The sequence below is a fragment of the Pseudophryne corroboree genome, chromosome 8 (assembly GCF_028390025.1).
Source record: "Pseudophryne corroboree isolate aPseCor3 chromosome 8, aPseCor3.hap2, whole genome shotgun sequence".
Taxonomy (NCBI): domain Eukaryota; kingdom Metazoa; phylum Chordata; class Amphibia; order Anura; family Myobatrachidae; genus Pseudophryne; species Pseudophryne corroboree.
The window spans coordinates 284,996,576-285,024,347 of NC_086451.1; the positions used below are offsets into that span (position 1 = coordinate 284,996,576).

Below are 27,772 nucleotides of genomic sequence, written 5' to 3' on the forward strand. Positions count from 1 at the left end.
CCACCGCTAACCGCAAAGTTCCCACCATTGAATATAATGGAGGCATCTGTGCGATGCGCTGACAGCTCAGACGCGCACAGAGCCAATCAGCAGAGTGCAAGGACGTTGCGCTCGCTGATTGGCTTACGAGACCTTTCAGTGACAGCAGTCACGGGGGGGTCTCTCTGCATTCGGGGAAAGGGGTCTCATGTGTGAACATGGGACCCCTTTCAGTTCGCTGGTCGGGTGTTCGTTTTCTTTTTTTGACAAGTACGTGGATTTATCTCTGGACCATGGATCAGGTGAGTATAATGATCTTTTATTTTCAGGTACCCGTGGATTCTACTTGGAGAAGAGGACCGACTGCTTCGTGTCAACATAGTCAACATAGTATGTGTGGGTCGGCAGTGTGTAATAAAGTTGTACTTGTCACGGTGTGTGTCTCCTGTTTTTATTTGGGTATTTTTTTTCCAGTAGTACTACAGGTACCAGCGGGCCCGTTTTTCTCCCGCATGCTGGTACTTGTGGTTCTCCAAGTACCAGCTTGCGGGGGAGGCTTGCTGGGACTTGTAGTACTATTGGAAAAAAATAAGATTTTACTTACCGATAAATCTATTTCTCGGAGTCCGTAGTGGATGCTGGGGTTCCTGAAAGGACCATGGGGAATAGCGGCTCCGCAGGAGACAGGGCACAAAAAGTAAAGCTTTTCCGATCAGGTGGTGTGCACTGGCTCCTCCCCCTATGACCCTCCTCCAGACTCCAGTTAGGTACTGTGCCCGGACGAGCGTACACAATAAGGGAGGATTTTGAATCCCGGGTAAGACTCATACCAGCCACACCAATCACACCGTACAACTTGTGATCTAAACCCAGTTAACAGTATGATAACAGCGGAGCCTCTGAAAGATGGCTTCCTTCAACAATAACCCGAATTAGTTAACAATAACTATGTACAACTTATGCAGATAATCCGCACTTGGGATGGGCGCCCAGCATCCACTACGGACTCCGAGAAATAGATTTATCGGTAAGTAAAATCTTATTTTCTCTATCGTCCTAGTGGATGCTGGGGTTCCTGAAAGGACCATGGGGATTATACCAAAGCTCCCAAACGGGCGGGAGAGTGCGGATGACTCTGCAGCACCGAATGAGAGAACTCCAGGTCCTCCTTAGCCAGAGTATCAAATTTGTAAAATTTTACAAACGTGTTCTCCCCTGACCACGTAGCTGCTCGGCAAAGTTGTAATGCCGAGACCCCTCGGGCAGCCGCCCAAGATGAGCCCACCTTCCTTGTGGAGTGGGCCTTTACAGATTTAGGCTGTGGCAAGCCTGCCACAGAATGTGCAAGTTGGATTGTGCTACAGATCCAACGAGCAATCGTCTGCTTAGACGCAGGAGCACCCATCTTGTTGGGTGCATACAATATAAACAACGAGTCAGATTTTCTGACTCCAGCTGTCCTTGCAATATATATTTTTAATGCTCTGACAACGTCCAGTAACTTGGAGTCCTCCAAGTCACTTGTAGCCGCAGGCACTACAATAGGCTGGTTCAGATGAAATGCTGACACCACCTTAGGGAGAAAATGCGGACGAGTCCGCAGTTCTGCCCTGTCCGAATGGAAAATCAGATATGGGCTTTTGTAAGATAAAGCTGCCAATTCTGACACTCTCCTGGCAGAAGCCAGGGCTAGAAGCATGGTCACTTTCCATGTGAGATATTTCAAATCCACCTTTTTTAGTGGTTCAAACCAATGAGATTTTAGGAAGTCCAAAACCACATTTAGATCCCACGGTGCCACTGGAGGCACCACAGGAGGCTGTATATGCAGCACTCCCTTAACAAAGATCTGGACTTCAGGGACTGAAGCCAATTCTTTTTGAAAGAAAATCGACAGGGCCGAAATTTGAACCTTAATAGATCCCAATTTGAGACCCATTGACAATCCTGATTGCAGGAAATGTAGGAATCGACCCAGTTGAAATTCCTCCGTCGGAGCACTCCGATCTTCGCACCACGCAACATATTTTCGCCAAATTCGGTGATAATGTTGCACGGTTACTTCCTTCCTTGCTTTAATCAAAGTAGGAATGACTTCTTCCGGCATGCCTCTTTCCTTTAGGATCCGGCGTTCAACCGCCATGCCGTCAAACGCAGCCGCGGTAAGTCTTGAAACAGACAGGGACCCTGCTGAAGCAAGTCCCTCCTTAGAGGTAGAGGCCACGGATCTTCCGTGATCATCTCTTGAAGTTCCGGGTACCAAGTCCTCCTTGGCCAATCCGGAACCACTAGTATCGTTCTTACGCCTCTTTGCCGTATAATTCTCAATACTTTTGGTATGAGAGGCAGAGGAGGAAACACATACACCGACTGGTACACCCAAGGCGTTACCAGCGCGTCCACAGCTATTGCCTGCGGATCTCTTGACCTGGCGCAATACCTGTCCAGTTTTTTGTTGAGGCGAGACGCCATCATGTCCACCATTGGTCTTTCCCAACGGGTTACCAGCATGTGGAAGACTTCTGGATGAAGTCCCCACTCTCCCGGGTGAAGATCGTGTCTGCTGAGGAAGTCTGCTTCCCAGTTGTCCACTCCCGGGATGAACACTGCTGACAGTGCTATCACATGATTCTCTGCCCAGCGAAGAATCCTTGCAGCTTCTGCCATTGCCCTCCTGCTTCTTGTGCCGCCCTGTCTGTTCACATGGGCGACTGCCGTGATGTTGTCCGACTGGATCAATACCGGTTTTCCCTGAAGCAGAGGTTCTGCCTGGTTTAGAGCATTGTATATTGCTCTTAGTTCCAGAATGTTTATGTGAAGAGACGTTTCCAGGCTCGTCCATACTCCCTGGAAGTTTCTTCCTTGTGTGACTGCTCCCCAGCCTCTCAGGCTGGCGTCCGTGGTCACCAGGATCCAATCCTGTATGCCGAATCTGCGGCCCTCCAATAGATGAGCACTCTGCAACCACCACAGAAGAGACACCCTTGTCCTTGGAGACAGGGTTATCCGTAGGTGCATCTGAAGATGCGACCCTGACCATTTGTCCAACAGATCCCTTTGGAAAATTCTTGCGTGGAATCTGCCGAATGGAATCGCTTCGTAAGAAGCCACCATTTTTCCCAGGACTCTTGTGCATTGATGTACAGACACCTTTCCTGGTTTTAGGAGGTTCCTGACAAGCTCGGATAACTCCTTGGCTTTTTCCTCCGGGAGAAAAACCTTTTTCTGAACCGTGTCCAGAATCATCCCTAGGAACAGCAGACGAGTTGTCGGCATTAACTGGGATTTTGGAATATTCAGAATCCACCCGTGCTGTTTTAGCACTTCTTGAGACAGTGCTAATCCCATCTCTAGCTGTTCTCTGGACCTCGCCCTTATTAGGAGATCGTCCAAGTATGGGATAATTAATACGCCTTTTCTTCGAAGAAGAATCATCATCTCGGCCATTACCTTTGTAAAGATCCGAGGTGCCGTGGACAATCCGAACGGCAGCGTCTGAAACTGATAGTGACAGTTTTGTACAACGAACCTGAGGTACCCCTGGTGTGAGGGGTAAATTGGAACGTGGAGATACGCATCCTTGATGTCCAAGGATACCATAAAGTCCCCCTCTTCCAGGTTCGCTATCACTGCTCTGAGTGACTCCATTTTGAACTTGAACTTCTTTATGTACAGGTTCAAGGACTTCAGATTTAGAATAGGCCTTACCGAGCCATCCGGCTTCGGTACCACAAAAAGAGTGGAATAATACCCCTTCCCTTGTTGCAGAAGAGGTACCTTGACTATCACCTGCTGAGAGTACAGCTTGTGAATGGCTTCCAACACCGTCTCCCTTTCGGAGGGGGACGTTGGTAAAGCAGACCTCAGGAAACGGCGAGGTGGATCTGTCTCTAATTCCAACCTGTATCCCTGAGATATTATCTGCAGGATCCAGGGATCTACTTGCGAGTGAGCCCACTGCGCGCTGTAATTTTTGAGACGACCGCCCACCGTCCCCGAGTCCGCTTGAGAAGCCCCAGCGTCATGCTGAGGCTTTTGTAGAAGCCGGGGAGGGCTTCTGATCCTGGGAAGGAGCTGCGTGTTGCCGTCTCTTCCCTCGACCTTTGCCTCGTGGCAAATATGAATAGCCCTTTGCTCTCTTATTTTTAAAGGAACGAAAGGGCTGCGGTTGAAAAGTCGGTGCCTTTTTCTGTTGGGGAGTGACTTGAGGTAGAAAGGTGGATTTCCCGGCTGTAGCCGTGGCCACCAAATCTGATAGACCGACTCCAAATAACTCCTCCCCCTTATACGGCAAAACTTCCATATGCCGTTTTGAATCCGCATCGCCTGTCCACTGTCGCGTCCATAAAGCTCTTCTGGCCGAAATGGACATAGCACTTACCCGTGATGCCAGTGTGCATATATCCCTCTGTGCATCACGCATATAAAGAAATGCATCCTTTATTTGTTCTAACGACAGTAAAATATTGTCCCTGTCCAGGGTATCAATATTTTCAATCAGGGATTCTGACCAAACTACCCCCGCACTGCCCATCCAGGCAGTTGCTACAGCTGGTCGTAGTATAACACCTGCATGTGTGTATATACTTTTTTGGATATTTTCCATCCTCCTATCTGATGGATCTTTAAGTGCGGCCGTCTCAGGAGAGGGTAACGCCACTTGTTTAGATAAGCGTGTTAGCGCCTTGTCCACCCTAGGAGGTGTTTCCCAGCGCTCCCTAACCTCTGGCGGGAAAGGGTATAATGCCAATAATTTCTTTGAAATTATCAGCTTTTTATCAGGGGCAACCCACGCTTCATTACACACGTCATTTAGTTCTTCTGATTCAGGAAAAACTATAGGTAGTTTTTTCATACCCCACATAATACCCTGTTTAGTGGTACCTGTAGTATCAGCTAAATGTAACGCCTCCTTCATTGCCAAAATCATATAACGTGTGGCCCTACTGGAAAATACGGTTGATTGGTCACCGTCACCACTGGAGTCATCGCCTGTGTCTGGGTCTGTGTCGACCGACTGAGGCAAAGGGCGTTTCACAGCCCCTGACGGTGTTTGAGTCGCCTGGACAGGCACTAATTGATTGTCCGGCCGTCTCATGTCGTCAAACGACTGCTTTAGCGTGTTGACACTATCCCGTAGTTCCATAAATAAAGGCATCCATTCTGGTGTCGACCCCCTAGGAGGTGACATCCCCATATTTGGCAATTGCTCCGCCTCCACACCAATATCGTCCTCATACATGTCGACACACACGTACCGACACACAGCAGACACACAGGGAATGCTCCTAATGAAGACAGGACCCACTAGCCCTTTGGGGAGACAGAGGGAGAGTTTGCCAGCACACACCAAAAGCGCTATATATATATCAGGGATAGCCTTATAATAAGTGCTCCCCTATAGCTGCTTTGTTATATAAAAATATCGCCATAAATTTGCCCCCCCTCTCTGTTTTACCCTGTTTCTGTAGTGCAGTGCAGGGGAGAGACCTGGGAGCCGTCCTGACCAGCGGAGCTGTGAGAGGAAATGGCGCCGTGTGCTGAGGAGATAGGCCCCGCCCCTTTTCCGGCGGGCTCGTCTCCCGCTATTTTGAGAAATCAGGCAGGGGTTAAATATCTCCATATAGCCTCTAGGGCTATATGTGAGGTATTTTTAGCCTTTATAGGTACTCATTTTGCCTCCCAGGGCGCCCCCCTCCCAGCGCCCTGCACCCTCAGTGACTGCCGTGTGAAGTGTGCTGAGAGGAAAATGGCGCACAGCTGCAGTGCTGTGCGCTACCTTTAGAAGACTGCAGGAGTCTTCAGCCGCCGATTCTGGACCTCTTCTGTCTTCAGCATCTGCAAGGGGGCCGGCGGCGCGGCTCCGGTGACCATCCAGGCTGTACCTGTGATCGTCCCTCTGGAGCTTGATGTCCAGTAGCCAAGAAGCCAATCCATCCTGCACGCAGGTGAGTTGACTCCTTCTCCCCTCAGTCCCTCGCTGCAGTGATCCTGTTGCCAGCAGGAATCACTGTAACATAAAAAACCTAGCTAAACTTTCTCTAAGCAGCTCTTTAGGAGAGCCACCTAGATTGCACCCTTCTCGGCCGGGCACAAAAATCTAACTGGAGTCTGGAGGAGGGTCATAGGGGGAGGAGCCAGTGCACACCACCTGATCGGAAAAGCTTTACTTTTTGTGCCCTGTCTCCTGCGGAGCCGCTATTCCCCATGGTCCTTTCAGGAACCCCAGCATCCACTAGGACGATAGAGAAACAATATTCTGTCATTTTACTCAAGGCTATCAGCCTCCTATCCGCAGCCCTTGGATGGGGGGGACAGCCTCGGGCTTCACCCCTGGCCCTTGGGTGGCTGGGGGGGGGGGACCCCTTGACTGAAGGGGTCCCCACTCCCCCAGGGTACCCCGGCCAGGGGTGACTAGTTGGATATTTAATGCCACGGCCGCAGGGCACTGTATAAAAGTGACCCCCGGCTGTGGCATTATCTGTCCAGCTAGTGGAGCCCGATGCTGGTGTAAAAAATACGGGGGACCCCTACTCTTTTTGTCCCCCGTATTTTTTGCACCAGCACCAGGCGCAGAGCCCGGTGCTGGTTTTAAAAATACGGGGGATCCCCTGTCAATTTTTTCCCCGCATTTTTAGAACCAGGACCAGCTCGAAGAGCCCGAGGCTGGTTATGCTTTGGAGGGGGGACCACACGCCATTATTTTCCGTGTTTTTCCCGTTTTTCCCCGTTTTTTTAAATCGCGACAAAATCCGGCAAATCGGCCGTTTTTCGCCCGCGGGACTGTCGAATCCGTTTTTCATTGAATATGGTGAATTCCGGAAGCCACCTGCCGGAATTCACCTGTCGAATTGTGTCGAATTAAAAAACGGCGATAATTTGCCGCGATTCGCCGCTAATTGCATATAACCCTTAATCTCGTTGGCGTTTTCAATTTCGAAGCCATGAATCGTCATTTTACAAAGCCTCTGCTTAGTAAATCTAGCCCATATTTTGAGTTAGAACATTGTATACAGTATATTGTATGTTTCTATCATTGCATTTATAAAATATAAATAATCTCAAAAGTAATTTACATACTCTCCAGCAGACAACAAAGTCTGTTTCTCATCTTTCTTTATCCTGGGGCGTCCTAATTTCACTTTGAGGGGAGAAGTTGGAGACTTCTGTGAAGCAGGCTGAATGAAATGTGCAAACAGTTCTGTCTGCTTCAGGAGAAATTCAAATCTTTTTGAACAGTCTGTTTTCTAGAATACAAAATATAAATAGATAATACGTTTGCATTATTTTTATTATCAAAGGAACAGTTGAAACTATTTTATACATGTTAGCATTTATTCAGCAACCGATAGCATTCAACTATTAAGATCTACAGTATAGTGCAGGATCAGATTAATGCCTCAGTAACAGCAGGTAAGTTCTATATGATACTGAGCCAGTATGCACATAGGGACTGATGTAAAGTTGGCCGCAAGAGCATTTGAGCACTACAGCCAATTACCTGAAATGAAACATCGGGAGCGAAAAACTAGAGTTTTTCGCAATATTTCCTGATTTTTTACCAATATTTCTTTACGGAGTATCCAGTTAGATCTCCTGTAAAAAAAATAGTTATTCGAGCGAACACGCAAGGTTTAGTGAAACCTGCGGCAGGTGAAACAAAATCCCGGTAAGCCGCAGCTACCCCTTCAGTCAGTGCCCGCTGCAACATTAGCCTGATACCACAGGGAGGGTGCCCAGGAGCCGGCACTCAGCACTGTGACCAACATCACCCCCTCTTTCCCCGCCCCTAGTGGGGGTCATGTGACGGGAGGGTCGAAGCAGGCCGTGACCTACATCCCCCCTCTTACCCCACTGGGCCATGTGACGGGGGACCAAGAGTTGTCTGCGGACGGAGCTTTCAGTAGCCAAAATCCAGTGCTGCAGCAGGAAACATAATCCCCGATAAGGGAGTTCATGCCGGCTAATCCGGGCTAAGAGGATAGCAACATGCGATATCAAGATCTGCGGTACTTTAAAAGACAGATCATGGGTGCTCACATGCACGTGGAATACACTGAGTGCAGGGAGAAACACTTTCGCTATACTCTTTCAGCTACACCATTATTTTAGTTGCCAAATAACATGTGTAACTTTACTTACAAAGCATAAATAATGCACCTAATATATACTAAGTGCAAAGTCTGCACCTAGTAACAACACAAAACAACAGGGGAGCTTGTATGTTCTCCCAGAGTTTGTCTGGGCTTCCTCAATAAACCACAAGTTTATTGTACCACTAGAGGGCAGCAACACACCAAGAGTCAGGGACAATACTATCACATCCTTTTACACAGACCTGCATCATTAGTAAATATTTCATGTTTAGGCATCTAAAGATACTTAAGTAGAGGATTTATATAAATGTTGAAAATAAAAATATAATTAAACATTAACCTATAAATGGTGCAGACTTGCACCATGACTTTTTACTTTTGTAAATTAGCAAATTCTTCACATATCTCATGACATATAGACATATTAAAGTAAAGAATTTCGAAATTATTTACACAGTACATTTACAGCTTGAAACATTCAGCACTGAGTATTTAGTCTAGTAAAATGGTATTTGTAGCATGAACACAATAGGTACAAATTTCAGTTTCACTGTGTGAACTAGAGATAAAGCAAACAAATGAAATGAAAAGACTGACCTGCACTGTAATGGTATAATGTCATGGCCTGTATACCTGTATCTGCACTGTGCTGTCTGCATTGTGTGCAGGGGGTAGCTCAGTCATTAGACATGAACAGGCTCTGCTAACAAAAAGCTGCATATTGGCCAGTTTGGCGTTTGAGGGCACAGTGACAGTTCTGTCCTATTGTACTGACAGCCATGATGTTGATCATGTTAATACAGTTGTACACTTAAGTCATATATGTTCAGGATTGTCATTACTAAAGTCGATAAAATAGTTTAAAATCACAGCAAGATTATTGATTTTCATAACATTTTTATATATTAAGCAAAAGCAACCATAAAAGGGCAGGGACAGCTGTCCTGACAATGACCACAATAAAGACCTTTACACCAACTCCTAGATATAAATAGTACAACCTACACTCTCTGCAGCCCCTGGCAGGACAGGAAATAATCTGTGAAAACCATAAATAAAGGCAGCCTGAATATAACTACAAGTTTACTTCCTGTCTACACCAATTGTGAACTCTTTTATGGATACAAGAAGTGAGATGTACGAAGTTATATTCAGCTATCAGTAAAGCATTTAAAAAATAACACATAAGCATGATCACTTTCTGTTTGTTACATTAGATCTCTTTTCTAGCTGAACTGCGTGCAAGTAGTGCTAGTTCAGAATAGCTATTGTCTAGGGCAGTGGTTCTCAAACTCGGTCCTCAGGACCCCACACGGTTCACGTTTTCCATGTCACCCAACAGCTGCACTGTGTATCACCAACTGCCACATTTTAAAAATCTACAGGTGACCTACAAAATATGAACCGTGTGGGGTCCTGAGGACAGAGTTTGAGAACCTGTGGTCTAGGGGGGTGATTCCGACCCGATCGCTCACTGCAGTTTCTCGCAGCACAGCGATCGGGTCGGAACTGCGCATGCGCCAGCGCTGCAGAGCGCCGGCGCATGTCAGCCGTCGTTACCTAGAGATCGCCTCTGAGGCAGAGGTGGTCGCTGGGCGGGAGGGGGCTGGTGCCGCCGTTTAGGGGGTGCGGTCTGGCCAACGCAGGCGTGGCCGGACCGTTGGGGGGGCGTCCCCCCCGCATGTCAGTGTGAATGATCGTAGCTGTGCTAAATTTTGCACAGCTACGATCAACTCGGAATGACCCCCTATATACAGTGTGCTAGCTATCACAGATTAGTAACAGATTCAGAGTAAATAATAATGTAGTCTTACATGGGATGTAGTTATGTAGTCAGGAGACCGCCATTCACAATACCGGCGCCTGCATCCCGACCCCTCAAATGCCCGACAGTCGGGATGCCGACTAACAGGGACTGTTCCCACTCATGGGTGTCCACAACACCCATAGAGCGGAAAGAGAACCTGTGGCGAGCGCAGCAGCTCGCCACCGAGCCTGCAGCGAGAAGCCATCATGTCTATCTGCGGGCAGCCCCAGCGGTGGATGATCTGTTGGAACACCTGCTGGTGGAGACCCCACTCCCCCGGGTGGAGATAGTGATGACTCAGGAAGTCTACTTCCGAGTTGTCCACACCCGGAATGAAGATTGCCGACATTACTCTTGCATTTCTTTCCGCCCAGAGTAGTATTTTTGACACCTCTTGCATGCAGGCTCTGCTTTTTGTCCCTCCTTGTCGATTGATGTATGCCACTGCTGTAGCGTTGTCCGACAGAACTTGAAACGCGTAAACTGTGAGCAGAGGAGAGGCCTGAAGCAGAGCATTGTAGATCGTCCAAAGTTCCAGAATGTTGATCTGAAGGAGGGCTTCTTGGGCTGACCACCTGCCCTGGAACTGTGCACCCTGGGTGACAGTACCCCATCCTCGCAGACTCGCATCCGTCGTGAGGAGGGTCCAATCCTGAATCCCGAAACTCCAGCCTTCCAGTAGGTTGGAGAACAGCATCCACCAAAGGAGGGAAATACTGGCCTGAGGTGACAGCCGAATCATCCTGTGCATCTGTAGATGTGAACTGGACCACATGCTCAGGAGATCCAGTTGAAATGTTCTATCATGGAAGCTCCCATATTGGATCACCTCGTATGAGGCGACCATCTTCCCAACAATCTGATGCAAAGATGGATGGATACACGGGCAGGTTGGTGCACCATGCGGACCATCACTGAAGTGTTTTCGTCTTGTCCTCCGGGAGGAACACCTTCTGGGCCACCGTATCCAGTAACATCCCCAAGAACAGGAGCCGCTGAGTCAGTTCCAGGTGGGACTTCTGTAGATTGAGAATCCACCCATGGCGTGACAGAAGTTGGATAGTGTGGTCGATATGGAGCAATAAAAGCTCCTGGGATCTTGCTTTTATCAGAAGATCGTCCAGGTAAGAGACAACATTGACCCCCTGGATACGGAGATGGAACATTATCTCCGCCATTACATTCGTGAATACCCTCGGAGCCATGGACAGGCCAAAGGGTACTGACTGGAACGGGCTGATGAGGTGACCAAATTGGAATATGAAGATAGGCATCCTTGATATCCAGGTTCTTCCAGACCCGCAATCACTGCCCTCGGGGATTCCATTTTGAACTTGAAAACTTTTAGGTAAGGATTCAAGGACTTTAGGTTCAGAATGGGCCATACCAAGCCGTCCGGCTTCGGCACCACAAACAGGTTGGAGTAATAACCCCTGCCTCGCTGTGGTATAGGTACTGGGACAATGAAATGGGACTGGACCAACTTTCGGATGGCCTGTTGCAATGTAACCTGCATATCCTCCAAAGCTGGTAAGCTTGATTTTAAATATCGTTGGGGAGGAGCACCGTCGAACTCCAGTTTGTAGCCCTGAGAAATGAGGTCCCTTACTCAGGTATCCTGGCAGGAGCTGTCCCAGATATGGCTGAAGTGACGCAGTCGGGCTTCCACCTCGAGATCTCCTCAGGCTGGGTGGGCACCGTCATGCTGAGGGCTTAGTGGAAGCAGAACTAGTGCTCTGTTCCTGAGAACCGGCGGTTGCAGGTCTTTTTGACTTACCTCTGGTGCCTCCATTTGCATTAGAGGCACCTATGGCCCTAGAACGAAATCTGTTAGACCGAAAGGACTGAACAGACGGCCCCGGGTAGAAATGCCTAGCCGGCAAAGCCCCAGACTGGAGAAACATGGATTTCCCAGCAGTGACTTTGGAAATCCACATATCCAACTCAACCCCAAAGAGCCATTACCCTGAAAAAGGGAGGGATTCCACACTGCGCTTTGATTCTGTATCCGCTATCCACTGACGCAACCACAAAGCCCAGCGCGCCGACACTGCCATGGCAGAAGTCCTAGCATTAATATTCCCCATCTCCTTGAGCAAATCACACAGGACGCGTGTAGTGTCCTGAATGTGCCTTAGGAGGGTCACCGTAGTGACCAGAGGCATAGCCCCGGAGAGGCCCTCCTAAATTTGAGTGGCCCATGAATGAATAGCATGGGTCATCAAGCAACCCGCTATGACCGGACGTTGCGATACACCTGCTGCCATATAAATAGATTTGTGTGTAGCTTCTATTTTTCTGTTCCCAGGATCTTTTATAGTTAAGGAGCCCGGGGCAGGCAGCACCGCCTTTTTGAACAGTTGAGAGACTGATACATCAACCCCCGGGGGTTCTTCTCAAAATTTCCTACCTTCAGGAGCAAATGTGAAAGTGTCCAAAAACTTTTTTGACACTTGGAATTTTCTGTCTGGATTTTTCCCGGCTAATTTGAATAAGTCATCTAACTCTGCAGAATCAGGGAAAGTGACATTAGGCTTGTTTTGTGTAAAGAAAAACGACTGCTGTGATGCAGCGTCCTCTAGAGGGAGCTTTAACACATCCCTTATAGCCAGAATGAGCGGTTCAATAACCTGAGCAGAATTGGAATCCCCACTAACGGGGTCCAAGTCCTCCCCATTCTCCTATATTTCCTCATCTGAATCAGAGAGTAGAGCAGGCAAACCACGCTTCTGTTGTGCTGCATGAGAGGGGGGGGTTGTGTAACATCTGCCCTAGCAGCTAAATCTGCAACAGCCTGTTGTAGTAGCTGAGTTTTCTGAACATTAGCAGTTAGCTGGGATGACATATCAGACATCATAGTTTTAAGAGACCCTAGCCAGGAAGGCTCTGGACCCTCTCCCCCAACCCCTTCACTGATTTGTGAAGATTGGCTGCATTGTGCACAAGAAACAGAATCAGATGATACTGGAGAGACTCTAGTGTGACATACACTGCACAGCTTGTGTTTACCCATGTTTCACAGTAAGCACAAGAACATATACATACACACAGACAGTAATACTTTTCAAGCCTGCCCTTACTGTATGTGAGAGGAGACACACAGAGAGAAAGACACCAGCACACCCCTAGCTGCACAGTCCCAGTGAGGCTGTCAGCTAATTATATCACAGTAACACTAATAATTTATGTCCTGTAGAGGACCCAGATAGTGTACAATAGCGGCTCTCCCCCTTTGCTACACCCTGTACCAGTTTTCCAGCGTGTCTTGTGAGGTAGGAAGCGCTGTGTGTGCTGTCTGTGGCTGCATTAAGCAGAGGAAGGCGCCAAAATGCCTCTGGTCCCGCACTGGGGTAGCTCCACCTCCTCCAATGGCACCGAGGCTACAGTGATTTTTAATACTGGCAATGTCTCCTGTTTGCTTAAAAACATTGCACAAGTGCTAGTTCAGGCTGTTTTGAAGCCAGTCTACACGAGGGGCGCTAGCGGGTCCCCCCCAGGAGGGTCCCGTATGCTGCGCCAGCGTTCAGCCGCACCTTGAACCGGGGGGCCCCAGGTTTGTACTCAACACAGTAGTCACCTTCAGGCATAAGTTAGGGGTGTACGGCGTGCTGCGGTTGTGACAGCCAAGGCGCAGTGCCCCGCTGAACAACAACCCCTCAGGACGGTGGTCCTGCAGCGGGGAAGCAGCTCTGCAACTCGCAAGGCCGGTGACTGTCCCCCTCCCCCCCCTAACTCCCACGGTGCAGGTATGCTGTTGCCCAAACAGCATACCAAAAATAACAAATGTTTAAAAGAAACTGAAGAAAACTCTCTTGAGCTCAGAGATGTGCATCCTCTCCTGAGGACACTTTTTTCTAAACTGCCTGTGGGAGGGGGCATACCCAGTGAAGAAATTTAAAGTGCACCAGCTCCTTTGGACCCCGTCTATACCCCATTGTACTAAGGGGGTCATTCCGAGTTGTTCGCTCGCTAGCTACTTATAGCAGTCGTGCAAACGCATTGTCGCCGCCCACCGGGGAGTGTATTTTCGCTTTGCAGAAGTGCGAACGCTTGTGCAGCAGAGCGCCTGCAAAATCATTTTGTGCAAAACAAGACCAGCCCTGTAGTTACTCTTCGTGTGCGTTGATTGTAACAACAAAAGGACGGCTTTTGACGTCACACACCTGCCCAGCGTTCGCCCAGCCACGCCTGCGTTTTCCCCCGACACGCCTGCGTTTTTCTAAGCACTCCTTAAAAACGGTTGGTTGACACCCAGAAACGCCCACTTCATGTCAATCTTCCTGCGTTCGGCTGTGCGACTGAAAGCTTCGCTAGAACCTGTGCAAAACCACAAAGGACTTTGTACCCGTACGTGGCGCGTGCGCATTGCGGTGCATGCGCAGAAATTACGATTTTTGGCCTGATCGCTGCGCTGCGAACAACCGCAGCTAGCGATCAACTCGAAATGACCCCCTAAGTCTCCCCAATATCCCTTATGGATGCTAGAGAACTCTCCCTTTCACTCACTACCTACTTTCTGTGCAATGATCACTCTTTTGTCTCTTATAGTATGAATACGTTTGTGTAAATAAACTCCCCTAGATAGCCTCCAACATGAATATTAATAGTATAAATTGTGCCCTCGTAGGCCATTTAATAAATTGCAGATATGCTCCAGGCTTAGAACATCCCACATTAACATGTTTTGCAGTTAGGTTTGAAACTTCGCTGTGAAAATGATTCTGTACAGCATGCACTTTACTGAAACGTAAGCCACGGAGAGAATGAATTCATCATGCCATTGTGGAAAACATGTTTGATGTGTTTAGTATTATTTTATAACTGTGATCTTCAAAATATGGTATAAGTTATGTTGAAGATATCATATGTAGGCAATGTTCAGTTGTGAAGGTACACTACATCACCCCTATCAAGTTGCATTCATAAGCATGCGCAGGAAAACGTATGATGATAGGCTACTGTACATAAGGATGAGCGCACTGCACTTCTCCAGTACCTAGTGCAAGTAATTGCATTGAATTGACCTCATAGATATTTTTATGATCATAATGGCATGGTAAACCCCATGCAATGGTTACCCCCAATTAGCTGTATATAGCATTATTGGTTATTTCTAAATTAACATTGCACATTTTATATTTGAGTACAAACTTCTCATCCAGGGTCTTAACTAAAGTGTCTGACAGAGCCGATATATAGGAACATGGGGTGTTTGAGAAATAATGGGCACTGACAATTTCCTCACTCGCTCTCTCACTAACTTTCCTTGTAACATCCTGTCAGTAAAATTTGTGCTTCCTGCTATTGTGTTCCTTTAAAGTTTAAACCATTTAATCTGAGACACATTTAACCATCTATTATCCTGGTTACACTGCTTACCATCTTTTCTTCATATTCTGGATCCACTTCCTTTTCAGGACGTGCAGCTTTAGGTGGAAGTTTCAGCTGGAAGGGGGGATCATTTATCTAGAACAAAATAAATGTGGCACGGAATTACACACACTGTGCTTACTATATGTCAGAATAATTCATTACTGTGAAAATCTATAGTGCTGCACAATGAAGTAATTCTTACACAGGTTACTCCATTACAGGAGAAATAAAGCAAAAAAAAGTACTCCAAATAAAATTCTATTCAGGAGGTGTGTCACACGTTAGTAAGGGTGGTATTCAGTATGCCGGCTGTTGGGATGCCGGCGCAGTATACCGGCGCCGGAATCCCGACAACTATTCTCCCTCTTGGGGTCCACGACCCCCCTGGAGGGAGAATAAATAGCATGGCGCGCGTGGTGAGCGCAGCGAGCTCGCAAGGAGCTCATTTGTGCTTACCCAGCTGTCGGGATGTCGGCGGTCATGATCCCTGAGCCGGTATGCTGGCTGCCGGGATCCCGGCCGCCAGCATACCATACTACACCCGTTAGTAATAGGTACTTTATACTGTGTTATTTTAGTTCTACAGTCTGCTTTTGTACAATGATGATACTTCTCACCAGGGGCAAATACAGGATTCATGAAAGGGGAACGGGGTCCAAATGTTTGATTTTAGGGCATTTGTTTCATTCACAAACTTTACACAATCCACAGTAAAACCATTGGACAAAATAGCAGGCTTCAGTTACACAGAGATCTACTGTATATGTCTTTATTATTGCCTCACAGCACTGAGGTCATGGGTTTGATTCCCACCATGGCCCTGATTGGAGTTTGTATATTCTCCCCATGCTTGCGTGGGTTTACTCCGGGTACTCCGGTTTCATCCCACAATCCAAAAATATACTGATAGGTTAACTGGCTCCAGACAAAAAGTTAACCCTAGTGTGTAATTGTGTGCATGTACATGTGTTTAGGGTAAGCTAGATGGGCCAAATGGTTCTTATCTTCTGTCAAATTCTCTGTTTCTATGGGGTATATTTAAGAACTGCCGATATGGGGGAGAAATGGTATCAGCATGGGGGGTCTGGCGGGGATCGCTAAAGGTCACTCCCCTGCTCCAGCATCCGAGATGTTAATACATCTCATCGCTCCCTCTACTCGCTTAGCCTTGGTAAGAGGCAAGCAGGAAGCGTTATACCCTAATGATAAATTCTGTGCTGGTATAACACATCTACCCCTGTTTTTACATCCCAAACAGAAGCTATATCATTGTGCCCTGTAGATCTTCCTCTGGGTTGTGGATCATTAGATCGACAGTGTCTAGGTCGACCACTATATGTCGACAGTCACTAGGTCGACAGGATTTGAAGGTCGACGGGGTTTCTAGGTTGACATGTTCTAGGTCGACAGGTCAAAAGGTCGACATGAGTTTAAAAAAAAAATTGGTGTAGTTTTCTCCGTACAGCGACCGGGAAGCCCAATTAATGCACCGTGTCCCCTCGCTTCAGGCAAGGACCCTCGCTCCGCTACCACTGCGCTCGGCACAGGTTACTATTCCCAATCGTAGTCCACGTGGATCGTAAAGTATGAAAAAGGTCAAAAAAAGAAAAAAAATATGAAAAACTCATTTCGACCTTTTAACCTAGAACATGTCGATCTAGAAACCCTGTCGACCTTGAAAACATGTCGACCTAGTGACTGTCGACCTATAGTGGTCGACCTAAACATTGTCGACCTAGACACTGTCGATCTTCAGACCGGATCCCCTTCCTCTGCTATCACAAACTCTGTGGGACTGCATTATACCTTGCAACATTTTTCATATGACTTTCTAAATGATAATTCAGCATCTCTTTTTCTGAGACCTTTTTCTTCCTTGAAACTTTCTGGTGGTGTGCCGCACATCAGTTCAGCCCCCCCCCCCCCCCATTACCCGGCTGAGCCTGGGAAATCTAAGGGTCAGGAAACACATCAAGTGATTCCCGGTTGATGCACTGATAACAGAAGGCTGAGCTAAAGGTTTAAAGAGTATGTAAATATACTATTGGGATTAATATGTTTCAAAGGGTTTGAGCTGAATAATATGCCTGGATCAACTGAAATGTTTGTACTTATTGTAATCCTGGCAGACTTTCACTGTAAAGCCAATGTTTGTGTTATCAGCAAGTCAGATATGACTTCACACATTAATTATTATATAAACATATATGAAAAAAAACGACAAGATTAAGGGGTACATGAAGCAGTGAAAAGAGTGGAGAAGTGAGCCTGTGGAGAAGTTGCCAATGGCAACCAATCAGCTGCTCCGTACAATTGTATAGTATGCAAATTATAAATGTTACTTCAATGCTGATTGGTTGCAATGGGCAACTTCTCCACTGGTTCACTTCTCCACACTTTTCACTGCTTCATAAATAGACCCCTAACTTCCTTAAATATACTTTTTTAGAGTGCTGTCCAAATTAGCTGCAGTGATTTTTCCGTAGCATATGGATTCGCTGGGGGCTATCCTATTAGCCCCAATTCCCGGCAATTATCAGGGATTATGCTGCTTAAAAAGTAATGTGGCTAATACGGCTTTAGGATCGCAATGCCAGGTCCCATCCGGGAATTGGAAACAGGTCCTTCCCGAGTGGGACCCGGCATTGGAGACTACACACCGCAATCTTGACCCAGCAATATGCCGGGTTGGGTTGCCATCCGGGGGTGGGGACGGAGCCGGCATCATGGACGGATGTGGAGGCGGCGCGGGGAGATGACATCATCTCTGCGCCGCCTCTCCCTATGCAGTGAACGGGTACCAGGTCACATCGACCCGGGTAATACACAGGCCTGACCCGGTAATAACCCTTCTTGTAATCTGGTTTGAATTACCGAGTCAGGCGTCCCGGGAATTCGACCATGGCCCCTTTCACATCGCACAGCGACCCGTGTCGGCCTGGCAATATACCGGGTGGATACCGGGCTATTTGTGCCGTGTGAAAGGGGTATAATAGGATACCCCTCATAATACTCTTTTAAGTAAATTGTGATCCTGCATACATATATCTCTCAAATATATTTTGCTATTCATAGCAATTATAGCAGCCCCTTGTATCCTTTATTCAAAATATGCTAAAGTAGTATAGCTTAGAAATAAAGATGTATAGCTTTGATTTAAAAGTCTATTTTTTTATCATCATTATATGAGTGCAAAAGACCTACATTGAAAACGCACCCGAAATACTTCTAAATTACGGGTTTATTTTATTTTTTGCTTATTTACAGGTGAAACTCAGAAAAATTAGAATATCGTGCAAAAGTTCATTTATTTCAGTAATTCAACTTAAAAGGTGAAATATATTATATAGACTCATTACATGAAAAAGATAGTTCAAGCCTTTATTTGTTATAATTTTGATGATTGTGGCTTACAGTTTAGGAAAACTCCAAATCTCAGAAAATCAATAAAAAAAAGGATTTTAAATACAGAAATATCGGCCCTCCAAAAAGTATAATCATGCATATGTACTCAGTACTTGATTTGAATTCCTGCCTCAATGCGGCGTGACATGGATTCTATCAGCCTGTGGCACTGCTGAGGTGTTATGGAAGACCAGGATGCTTCAATAGTGGCCTTCAGCTCTTCTGCATTGTTCGGTCTCATGTCTCTCATCTTTCTATTGGCAATGACCCATAGATTCTCTGTGGGGTTCAGGTCAGGCGAGTTTGCTGGCCAATCCAGCACAGTAATCCCACGGTCATTGAACCAGGTTTTGGTAATTTTGGCAGTGTGGGCAGGTGCCAAGTACTGCTGGAAAATGAAGTCAACATCTCCATAAAGCTTGTCTGCTGAAGGAAGCATGAAGTGCTCTAAAATGTCCTGGTAGACGGCTGCATTGACTCTGGACTTAATAAAGCATAGTGGACTGCATGTAATAAGTCTATATATTAGTTTCACCTTTTACGTTGAATTACTGAAATAAATGAACTTTTGCATGATATTCTAATTCTCTGAGTATCATCTGTATGGTAAGATAATGATAACATTTTTGCTAAAACTGTTGCTTATTAGTGGCATATGGGGGGTCATTCCGAGTTGATCGCTCGCTAGCAGTTTTTAGCAGCCGTGCAAACGCATTGTCGCTGGCCACTGGGGAGTGTATTTCCGCTTTGCAGAAGTGCTAACATTTGTGCAGCAGAGCGCATGCAAAATCTATTCGTGTAAAACAAGACCAGCCCTGTAGTTACTCTTCATGTGCATTGATTCTAACGACAGAGGGACGGCTTTTGACGTCATACACCCGCCCAGCGAACGCCCAGCCACGCCTATGTTTTTTCTGCCACACCTGTGTTAAACCAAACACTCCCTGAAAACGGTCAGTTGCCACCCAGAAACGCCTACTTCATGTCAATCTCCTTGCGATCGGCTGTGCGTTTGGAATCGTCGCTAGAACCAGTAAAAAACCACAAAGGACCTTGTACCCGTACGACGCGCGTGCGCATTGCGGTGCATACACAGATTAGCCATTTTTTTCACTGATCGCTACGCAGCGAACAACGGCAGATAGCGATCAACTCGGAATGACCCCCCTGGAACGATGCAAACACATAACAATGCCTTCTGCCATATTTATTATTTACCAGATGTGTACGTTACATGTTGGCTGGACAGTCATAGTGCCAAAAATGACTGAATACATTTCTGTTTCCTTTCAGGGAAAGTGTCTGTTTCTTGCTTCAAATTTGTCCTTCTAGACAGTTAAAAATCCCCTAAACTATGCAATAGGGGTATATTCAGATTTTCAATGTGTTTTGTTTTTCTTTTTGGTTGGTTGCAGGCTTGGCTGGTTTAAACCACCTTGGTTTAAAACAAATGAGTTTTTTTTTATTATGCTGTGACTAACTATCACAGCGCCATGAATGTCTTAAAAAAGCCTACAGTGTATTATACTAAAAAATAGTGTATTTCATTAAAAATGTTTAATGCCAGTGGCATGCCCAGTGTTAATACTTAACTCATCCAAATTTGTGTGTTTCTCTGAAAAGTGCTTTTTCATTTTATATTTTTTAATACTATTCAGATTTATGTACAGTAATTATAATAAGTAATAAGTAGAACTAATGCTTAAGATTAACTTGTTCTTATTTTCAGTTTCATCTTTTTCTGAGTGTACTTTGTATGTATTAATTAATATGTTTAGTCTGTCTACATACATTCAGATGTAATATGAATAAGCTGTAAAGAGTAGTTTTATTGAAATATGTAAAGAAATCAAATCAAAGCCTAATAACATTAGGGGGAATTCAACTATTGCCGTGCACGATCTCCTGCCTAAAGTGACGAGAGATTGCGGGGCGCAATTAAATTGGGTGTTTTCTCTCGCTGATCATGTCAAGAAAGGTCGGGAAAAGCCACGTAAAGCGGCTAAACCCGACCAAACTAATGTGCGCAATGCAAAAAGTCCTGTTTCAGCACTTAAACGGGTCACTTTTTGCGCATTTCAGCTCGCAACTCCCCACTGAAATACCGGCCCGGTAGCCATCGCATCCGAACGGAGCTACAAATGAATAGCTCCATTGGGCGCAATCTGCTAGTTATTGGAGGAAAAGACTATTGAATTCCACCCATAATGCTAGAAAGCATTAAAACATTGTTGATCAATGTTTCCAATACATGATTTAAATATTATTTTTTTAATTAAAACATTAATGTAAAAACATAAAAAAATGGATTTAAAAAAAAATGGTTTACGCAAAAGAAAAAAAAATAGGATTTTAATACCTACCGGGAAATCCTTTTCTCTTAGTCCATAGAGGATGCTGGGGATGCTTCAAGAACCATGGGGTATAGACGGGATCCGCAGGAGACATGGGCACGTTAAGACTTTGAATGGGTGTGAACTGGCTCCTCCCTCTATGCCCCTCCTCCAGACTCCAGTTTAAGTAACTGTGCCCAGGGAGACGGACATTTTGAGGAAAGAATTTATTGTTAAACCACGGTGAGCATCTCACCAGCTCACACCTCTAGTATGCCGCAGAACGTGGCATTCAATAGAACACCAGCTGACGGCATGAAGAATATGCAGCAATACGCTGACAGAAAGCGTAACACAACCTGTGTGTAAACAAAACCAATAACAGCATAACGCATGCAACGGCATGAATAACGTCAGTAACAGGCTGACTTAAACGCAACACACCATGTGTGTAACCATACCCAATAACTGCAGATACAGTACGCACTGGGACGGGCGCCCAGCATCCTCTACGGACTAAGAGAAAAGGATTTACCGGTAGGTATTAAAATCCTATTTTCTCTTACGTCCTAGAGGATGCTGGGGACGCTTCAAGAACCATGGGGTTTATACCGAAGCTCTAGAACGGGCGGGAGAGTGCGGATGACTCTGCAGCACCGATTGACCCAACAAGAGGTCCTCATCAGCCAGGGTATCAAACTTGTAAAACTTCGTAAAGGTGTTTGAACCCGACCAAGCAGCTGCTCGGCAAAGCCGTAATGCCGAGACCCCTCGGGCAGCCGCCCAGGATGCGCCCACCCTTCTGGTAGAATGGGTCTTCACCGATTTCGGTAACGGCAATCCAGCCGTAGAATGAGCCTGCTGAAACGTATTACAGATCCAGCGTGCAATAGTCTGCTTGGAAGCAGGAGCCCCAATCTTGTTGGGAGCATACAGGACAAACAGAGCCTCCGTTGTCCTAATCTGAGCAGTTCTGGCGACATATATTTCCAAAGCTCTGACCACATCGAGAGACTTCTATTCCGTCAAGGCTTCAATAGCCACTGGCACCACAATAGGTGGGTTCATGTGAAACGTTGAAACCACTATTGGCAGAAAACTGCTGACGAGTCCTCAACTCCGCTCTATCCTCATGGAAGATTAAATAAGTACTCTTTTGAGACAAAGCCGCTAACTCAGACACCCGCCTTGCGGATGCTATGGCCAATAGCATGACCACTTTCCAAGTGAGAAATTTCAACTCAACCTTCTGTAAAGGTTCAAACCAATTTGTTTGAAGAAAATGCAACACCACGTTAAGATCCCATGGTGCCACTGGGGACACAAATGGAGGTTAGATGTGCAAAATTCCCTTTACAAAAGTCTGAACTTCTGGAAAGGAGGCCAATTGTTTCTGAAAGAAAACCGAAAAGGCCGAAATCTGTACTTTAATCGAGCCTAACTTTAGGCCGGCATCCACACCTGCTTGCAGGAAATGGAGAACACGCCCTAGCTGAAATTCTTCCAAAGGAGCTTTCTTGGATTCACACCAAGACACATATTTTCTCCAAATACGGTGATAATGTTTAGACGTTACTCCTTTTCTAGCCTGAAGAAGTGTGGGAATAACTTCACTGGGAATACCCTTTCGGGCCAGGATCCGGCGTTCAACCGCCAAGCCGTCAAACGTAGCCGCGGTAAGTCGTGGTACACGCACAGCTCCTGCTGTAACAGATCCTCTCGTAGAGGAAGAGTCCAGGGATCTCTTGTGAGTAATTCCTGAAGATCTGGACACCAAGCCCTCCTTGGCCAGTCCGGAGCAATGAGGATCACCTGAACCTTTGTTCTTCTTATGATCTTAGCACCTTTGGAATGAGTGGCAGCGGAGGAAACACGTACACCGACTGAAACACCCATGGCGTTACCAGTGCGTCCACCGCTATTTCTTGAGGGTCCCTTGACCTGTAACAATATCTCTGAAGCTTCTTGTTGAGGCGAGACGCCATCTTGTCAATAGCTAGCCAGTTTCTTATAAAATCGTGTTCCCTTATGATATTTACGGAGACTTGGCTGAACGATTATATGTTGGATACTGCTATACAGCTTGCGGACAGAACATTATTTAGATCAGATAGGACTTTGGATTCTGGTAAATTCAAAGGTGGAGGTGTTTGCGTGTATGTGAATGATAATTGGTGTTCTGACGCACTCCTCATTGAGAATTTCTGTTCGCTAAATATAGAGTATGCTATTGTTAAATGCCGTCCTTTTTATCTTCCGAGAGAATTTTCAGTGGTGATTGTGGTTGTTGTCTATATTCCCCCAGATGCTCATGTGGTATCAGCTTTGGGGTGTTTGTACACTACTATAGCTAAATTAGAATCTAAATATGTTGATGGTGTATTCTTAGTTGCGGGTGACTTTAATCAGGCTAGATTGAAGGCTGTTTTGCCTAAATATTATCAGTACATTAATACTCCTACTAGAGGGAAAAATTTACTGGACCATGTGTATTGTAACATCAAGGAAGTTTATTTACCTTTTAGGCACGCTAACATTGGCAATTCGGATCATATCTCTCTGTTTCTGGTGCCCACATACAAACCCCTAGTCCAGCGTTTTAAACCTGAAATTAAATCTATTGTGACATGGCCTAAAGAGGCCATGGTCAAACTCCAAGATATGTTGGAATTTACTGACTGGGATTTGTTTATCGAGGAATCCCGGGAGGGGGAGAATAACAATAAATTGGTTAATGTAGATTATCTTACCTCTATGGTACTAGGTTATATTAATTGTTGTATCAAGAGTGTCACCGGTAGGAGACGTGTGAAAGTCTTTGCAAATAATAAGCCGTGGGTAAATGATACAGTGAGAGCATTATTAACAGCAAGGGATAGAGCTTTTAAATCTAATGACCAGGTTGCCTTTAGGGTCGCTAGAAGATTAAATTTAAAAAGGGGAATTCGTGATGCAAAGAGAGCGTTCTCGGCTAAACTTGAAACTAAATTTAAAAACGATAGAGATGCGAGAAGCATGTGGAAGGGAATACAGGATATCACCGACTGTAAAGCTAATAAGGGTAACTTGGAACAACCCATGGATCCCACGTTTGGTGAAACATTGAATAATTTTTATTCACGTTTCGATAAGGTTGTTGATTTTCCTCCTAGGTGGGGAGTAAATGAGGGTGAGGGTGTGCCATTGGTATTGGACGAATTGTCTGTAAAGAAGTGCTTTGCCACTATTAAATCTAGTAAAGCCCCTGGTCCCGATGGAATTCCAGGGAGTGTAATTAAGAATTGCTCTGAACAGTTAGCGGGAATTTTTACTATAATTTTTAATCTTTCACTTGCCCAATGTGTTGTCCCCAAAAGTTTTAAATCAACAGTAATTGTTCCCATTCCGAAAAATGGAAAAAGTAATACCAGCGAGCCAAATGATTTCAGGCCAATTGCTCTTAATTCACTTATTATGAAGTCATTTGAAAATTAGTGATGAGACACATAAAGGGTTTTTTACCGGATAGTTTGGATCCCTTTCAATTCGCATATAGAGCAAATAGATCAACCGATGATGCTGCTCTCACTTTACTACACCACGTGCTCACCCATTTAGAAAATAGGAATTCCTCCGTAAGAATTTTATTTGTAGACTACAGTTCGGCTTTTAATACTGTTATTCCCACTTCTTTAGTTAATAAACTGACTCAGTTAGGTTTGGACAGTTTTGTCTGCAGATGGATTTTTGATTTTCTAACAGACAGGCCGCAGGCAGTGAGGACTAATAATAAAATTACTAGTGAGGTAATGATTAGCACTGGTGTCCCACAGGGTTGTGTGTTGAGTCCGTTACTCTATTCTTTGTTTACCTACGATTGCGTCTCAAAGTCAGATTCTGTGCATATAATCAAATTTGCAGACGATATTGCCATCGTGGGTCTTATTGGTGGAAATGATGACTCACAATTTATATCTGAAGTAGGTAGGTTGAAGGAGTGGAGTCAAGAAAATCATTTGATACTTAATGTCAAAAAGACTAAGGAGATGATTATCGATTTTAGAATTAAAAATAGGTATATTTATGGCCCCTTAGTTTTAGATAAGCAGGAGGTGGAGACTGTAACATCTTTTAGATTTTTAGGCTTGACTATATCTAATGATTTGTCATGGAATTCCCATGTTAATGCTGCTACAAAGAAAGCTCAACAGCGTTTATACTTTCTTAGGAAGATGCGATCAGCAGGTATAAAAGAGGTAATTTTAATTAACTTTTATTCATGTATTATCGAGAGTGTTCTTACTTATGGTATTTTAGCCTGGTTCGGAAATTGTAGTATTATAGAGCGTAAGTCATTGGAAAGAATTGTGAAAACTGCTGGCAAGATAATTGGGTTACAATTGCCTAGTATTCAGTCTGTTTATGAGAAGAGGCTCCTTGCGAAGGCTGGGAGTATACTGGGTGATGCGACTCATCCTAATTATGGGATGTTTACTTTACTCCCCTCAAACTCTCGCTATAGATCGATATTGTGTAAGACTAGCCGGCTGAAAGATAGCTTTTTTTCTAGGGCTATAACAATGCTTAATGGTTCTAAATGTAGATAGGATTGTCGCAGCTGCCTATGTGTTATCATGTCCTTACGGCTTTTTTTTAAAGTATCTTATGGTATTGTTCTTTGTGCTATATATATTTCGTGGTGTCTGTTCTTTGATTGTTCATGCGTTGAATATTTAATGACAATAAAACCAAATTCCAATTCCAATTCCAATTTAGGAATTCCTCAACAACCTTTCACTTCTGTGAAAACCTCTGGATGAAGACACTACTCTCCTGGATGGAGAACGTGTCTGCCGAGGAAGTCTGCTTCCCAGTTGTCCACTCCCGGAACGAACATCGCTGACAGAGCGCGTATATGATTTCGTCGCCCAGCGGAAAATCTTTCTGGCATCTGCCATTGCTGCTTCGGTTTTTGTTTGTAGAAAACCGTTATAAACGGCCTATACCTCTAGACCGTTAATGTGGTGATAAGTATCCTAACTTGACCCTCTTCCTTGGAAGTTTTCCTCCTGTGTGACAACTCCCCCGCCTCGAAGGCATGCATCCGTGGTCCCTAGGATCCGGTCCTGGAACCCGGAAGTGCGCTTATGAGAACTGCGCCGCTACCACAGGAGTGAAATTCTGGTCTTGAAAAAACAGGATTATCCCAGGTGGGAACCGGACCTCTTGTCCAACTGGTCCCGCTAAAAACACCCTGGCATTTAACCTGCTCACTGACCGCAACCATCTTTTTCATCAACGGAATGTATTGATGGATTGACACTGTTGCAGGTCTGACCAGACTCTGGATCCTCAGAGCTTTTTCCACTGGAAGAAACAAACTCTCATCAGTTCTGCATCTAACATTATTCCCAACGCCGACAACCGCGTCATTGGGATCAACAGTGATTCTGGCAAGTTCAGGAGCCAACCACGTTGTTGAAGAACTGTCAGGGAGAATGCAACGTTTTGCACCACCTGGTTTCTTGACCTCGCCGTAATCAGGAGAGCATCCTAGTACAGAATAATAATGACTCTTTTACTATCGAAGGAAAACCATCATACCGTCAACCGTGAATTGGTAATGACCATCCTAAATAGCAAACCCAGGTAAGCCTAATGTGGAAGAAACCGTAATTAGACCCCCTTTCTCCTTCTTCAGATTGGAGATCCCTGCCCTGAGAGAATCCATCTTATATTTCAACTTCTTAAGTAGAAATTTTTGGGATTTTAGATATAGGATTGGTCTGACTGAGCAGTCCGGCCTCGGGAGCACGAAAAAGCTTGAATAACAGCTTCTTTCTTTTTTTTTTTTTTGTGACCGAAACAGCAGGACAATGACCTGATCCTGACACAACTCTTGTATTGCGTCGCCTACTACCTCCCCGTCCAGAGGAGAATCGGTAAGGTCTATTTGAAAAATCGGTGGGGGGAAACGTCTGGAAACTCCAGTATGTCCCCCTTGGGACTCTATTCTTAAAACTCACTGGTCCATGTCCGTTCCAGGACTGACTGAAGAGTATTAGACGTGGTCCCACCGGTGTGGGCTCCCGTAAGCCCCAGCGTCACGCGGTGGATGTGGCAGAAACAGAGGATAATTCCTGCTTCTGCGAACTTGAAAAGGCTGCTGACCTCTTACCTTTTCACCTTCCTCTACCTGCAAAGAAAGGGAAATCCGTATCTATTCGGTCAAAATGACTGCATCCCACAATAATGCATCACCAACCGTTGTGAGGGAACATAGGGCAAGAAGGTAGACTTACCAGTGGCCTCTGCCGAGATCAACTTAACAAGGCCATCACCAAACCAGGCTTCACCTTCATAGGGAAGAGACTCCAGTTCTTCTCGGAGTCAGCATCAGCATTCCATTGGTGAATCCACAACGCCCTCCTAGTCGAGACCGCCATGGAATTGGCCGCGAACCCAAGAGTCCTGTATCCTTTGTAGCCGCACGGCAGTATGCTGAAATGTTATAGATATGACCCAACTTAAGGAGTACCCTGCATACAACTACTCCCCCATGCACATGTAATGCAAGTATAATCAACGTACACGCGGACACATAAGTAGAGTATCACATATTTTCCTGTATACGATCCTTTGTGACAGGGCCCCGTGCAGAACAGGGGGCGACTCTCACTTTATTCTATGCACGGTGGGGAAAGAATAAACACTCGGAATCCTCTTGAGGATTTGAAACCATCTTGTCACGGTTGACCCAGAGTTTTTTCAACAAGGCGACAGCATTCATTATAATTTTT

At 45.6% G+C, this 27,772-nt stretch overlaps 1 protein-coding gene across 2 annotated transcripts in view; it reads right to left on the bottom strand.

The window, feature by feature from the left end:
• SMARCA1 (SWI/SNF related, matrix associated, actin dependent regulator of chromatin, subfamily a, member 1) overlaps positions 1-27,772 on the bottom strand; it is a 504,496-nt gene that overhangs the window by 424,275 nt on the left and 52,449 nt on the right. For both annotated transcript variants that reach the window (XM_063937258.1, XM_063937259.1), the window contains exons 2-3: positions 15,262-15,348; positions 7,060-7,226 (exon numbers count right to left, since the gene is read on the bottom strand). In XM_063937258.1, coding sequence (XP_063793328.1) covers positions 7,060-7,226; positions 15,262-15,348 — 254 coding nt within the window. The remainder of the gene's footprint in view (positions 1-7,059; positions 7,227-15,261; positions 15,349-27,772) is intronic.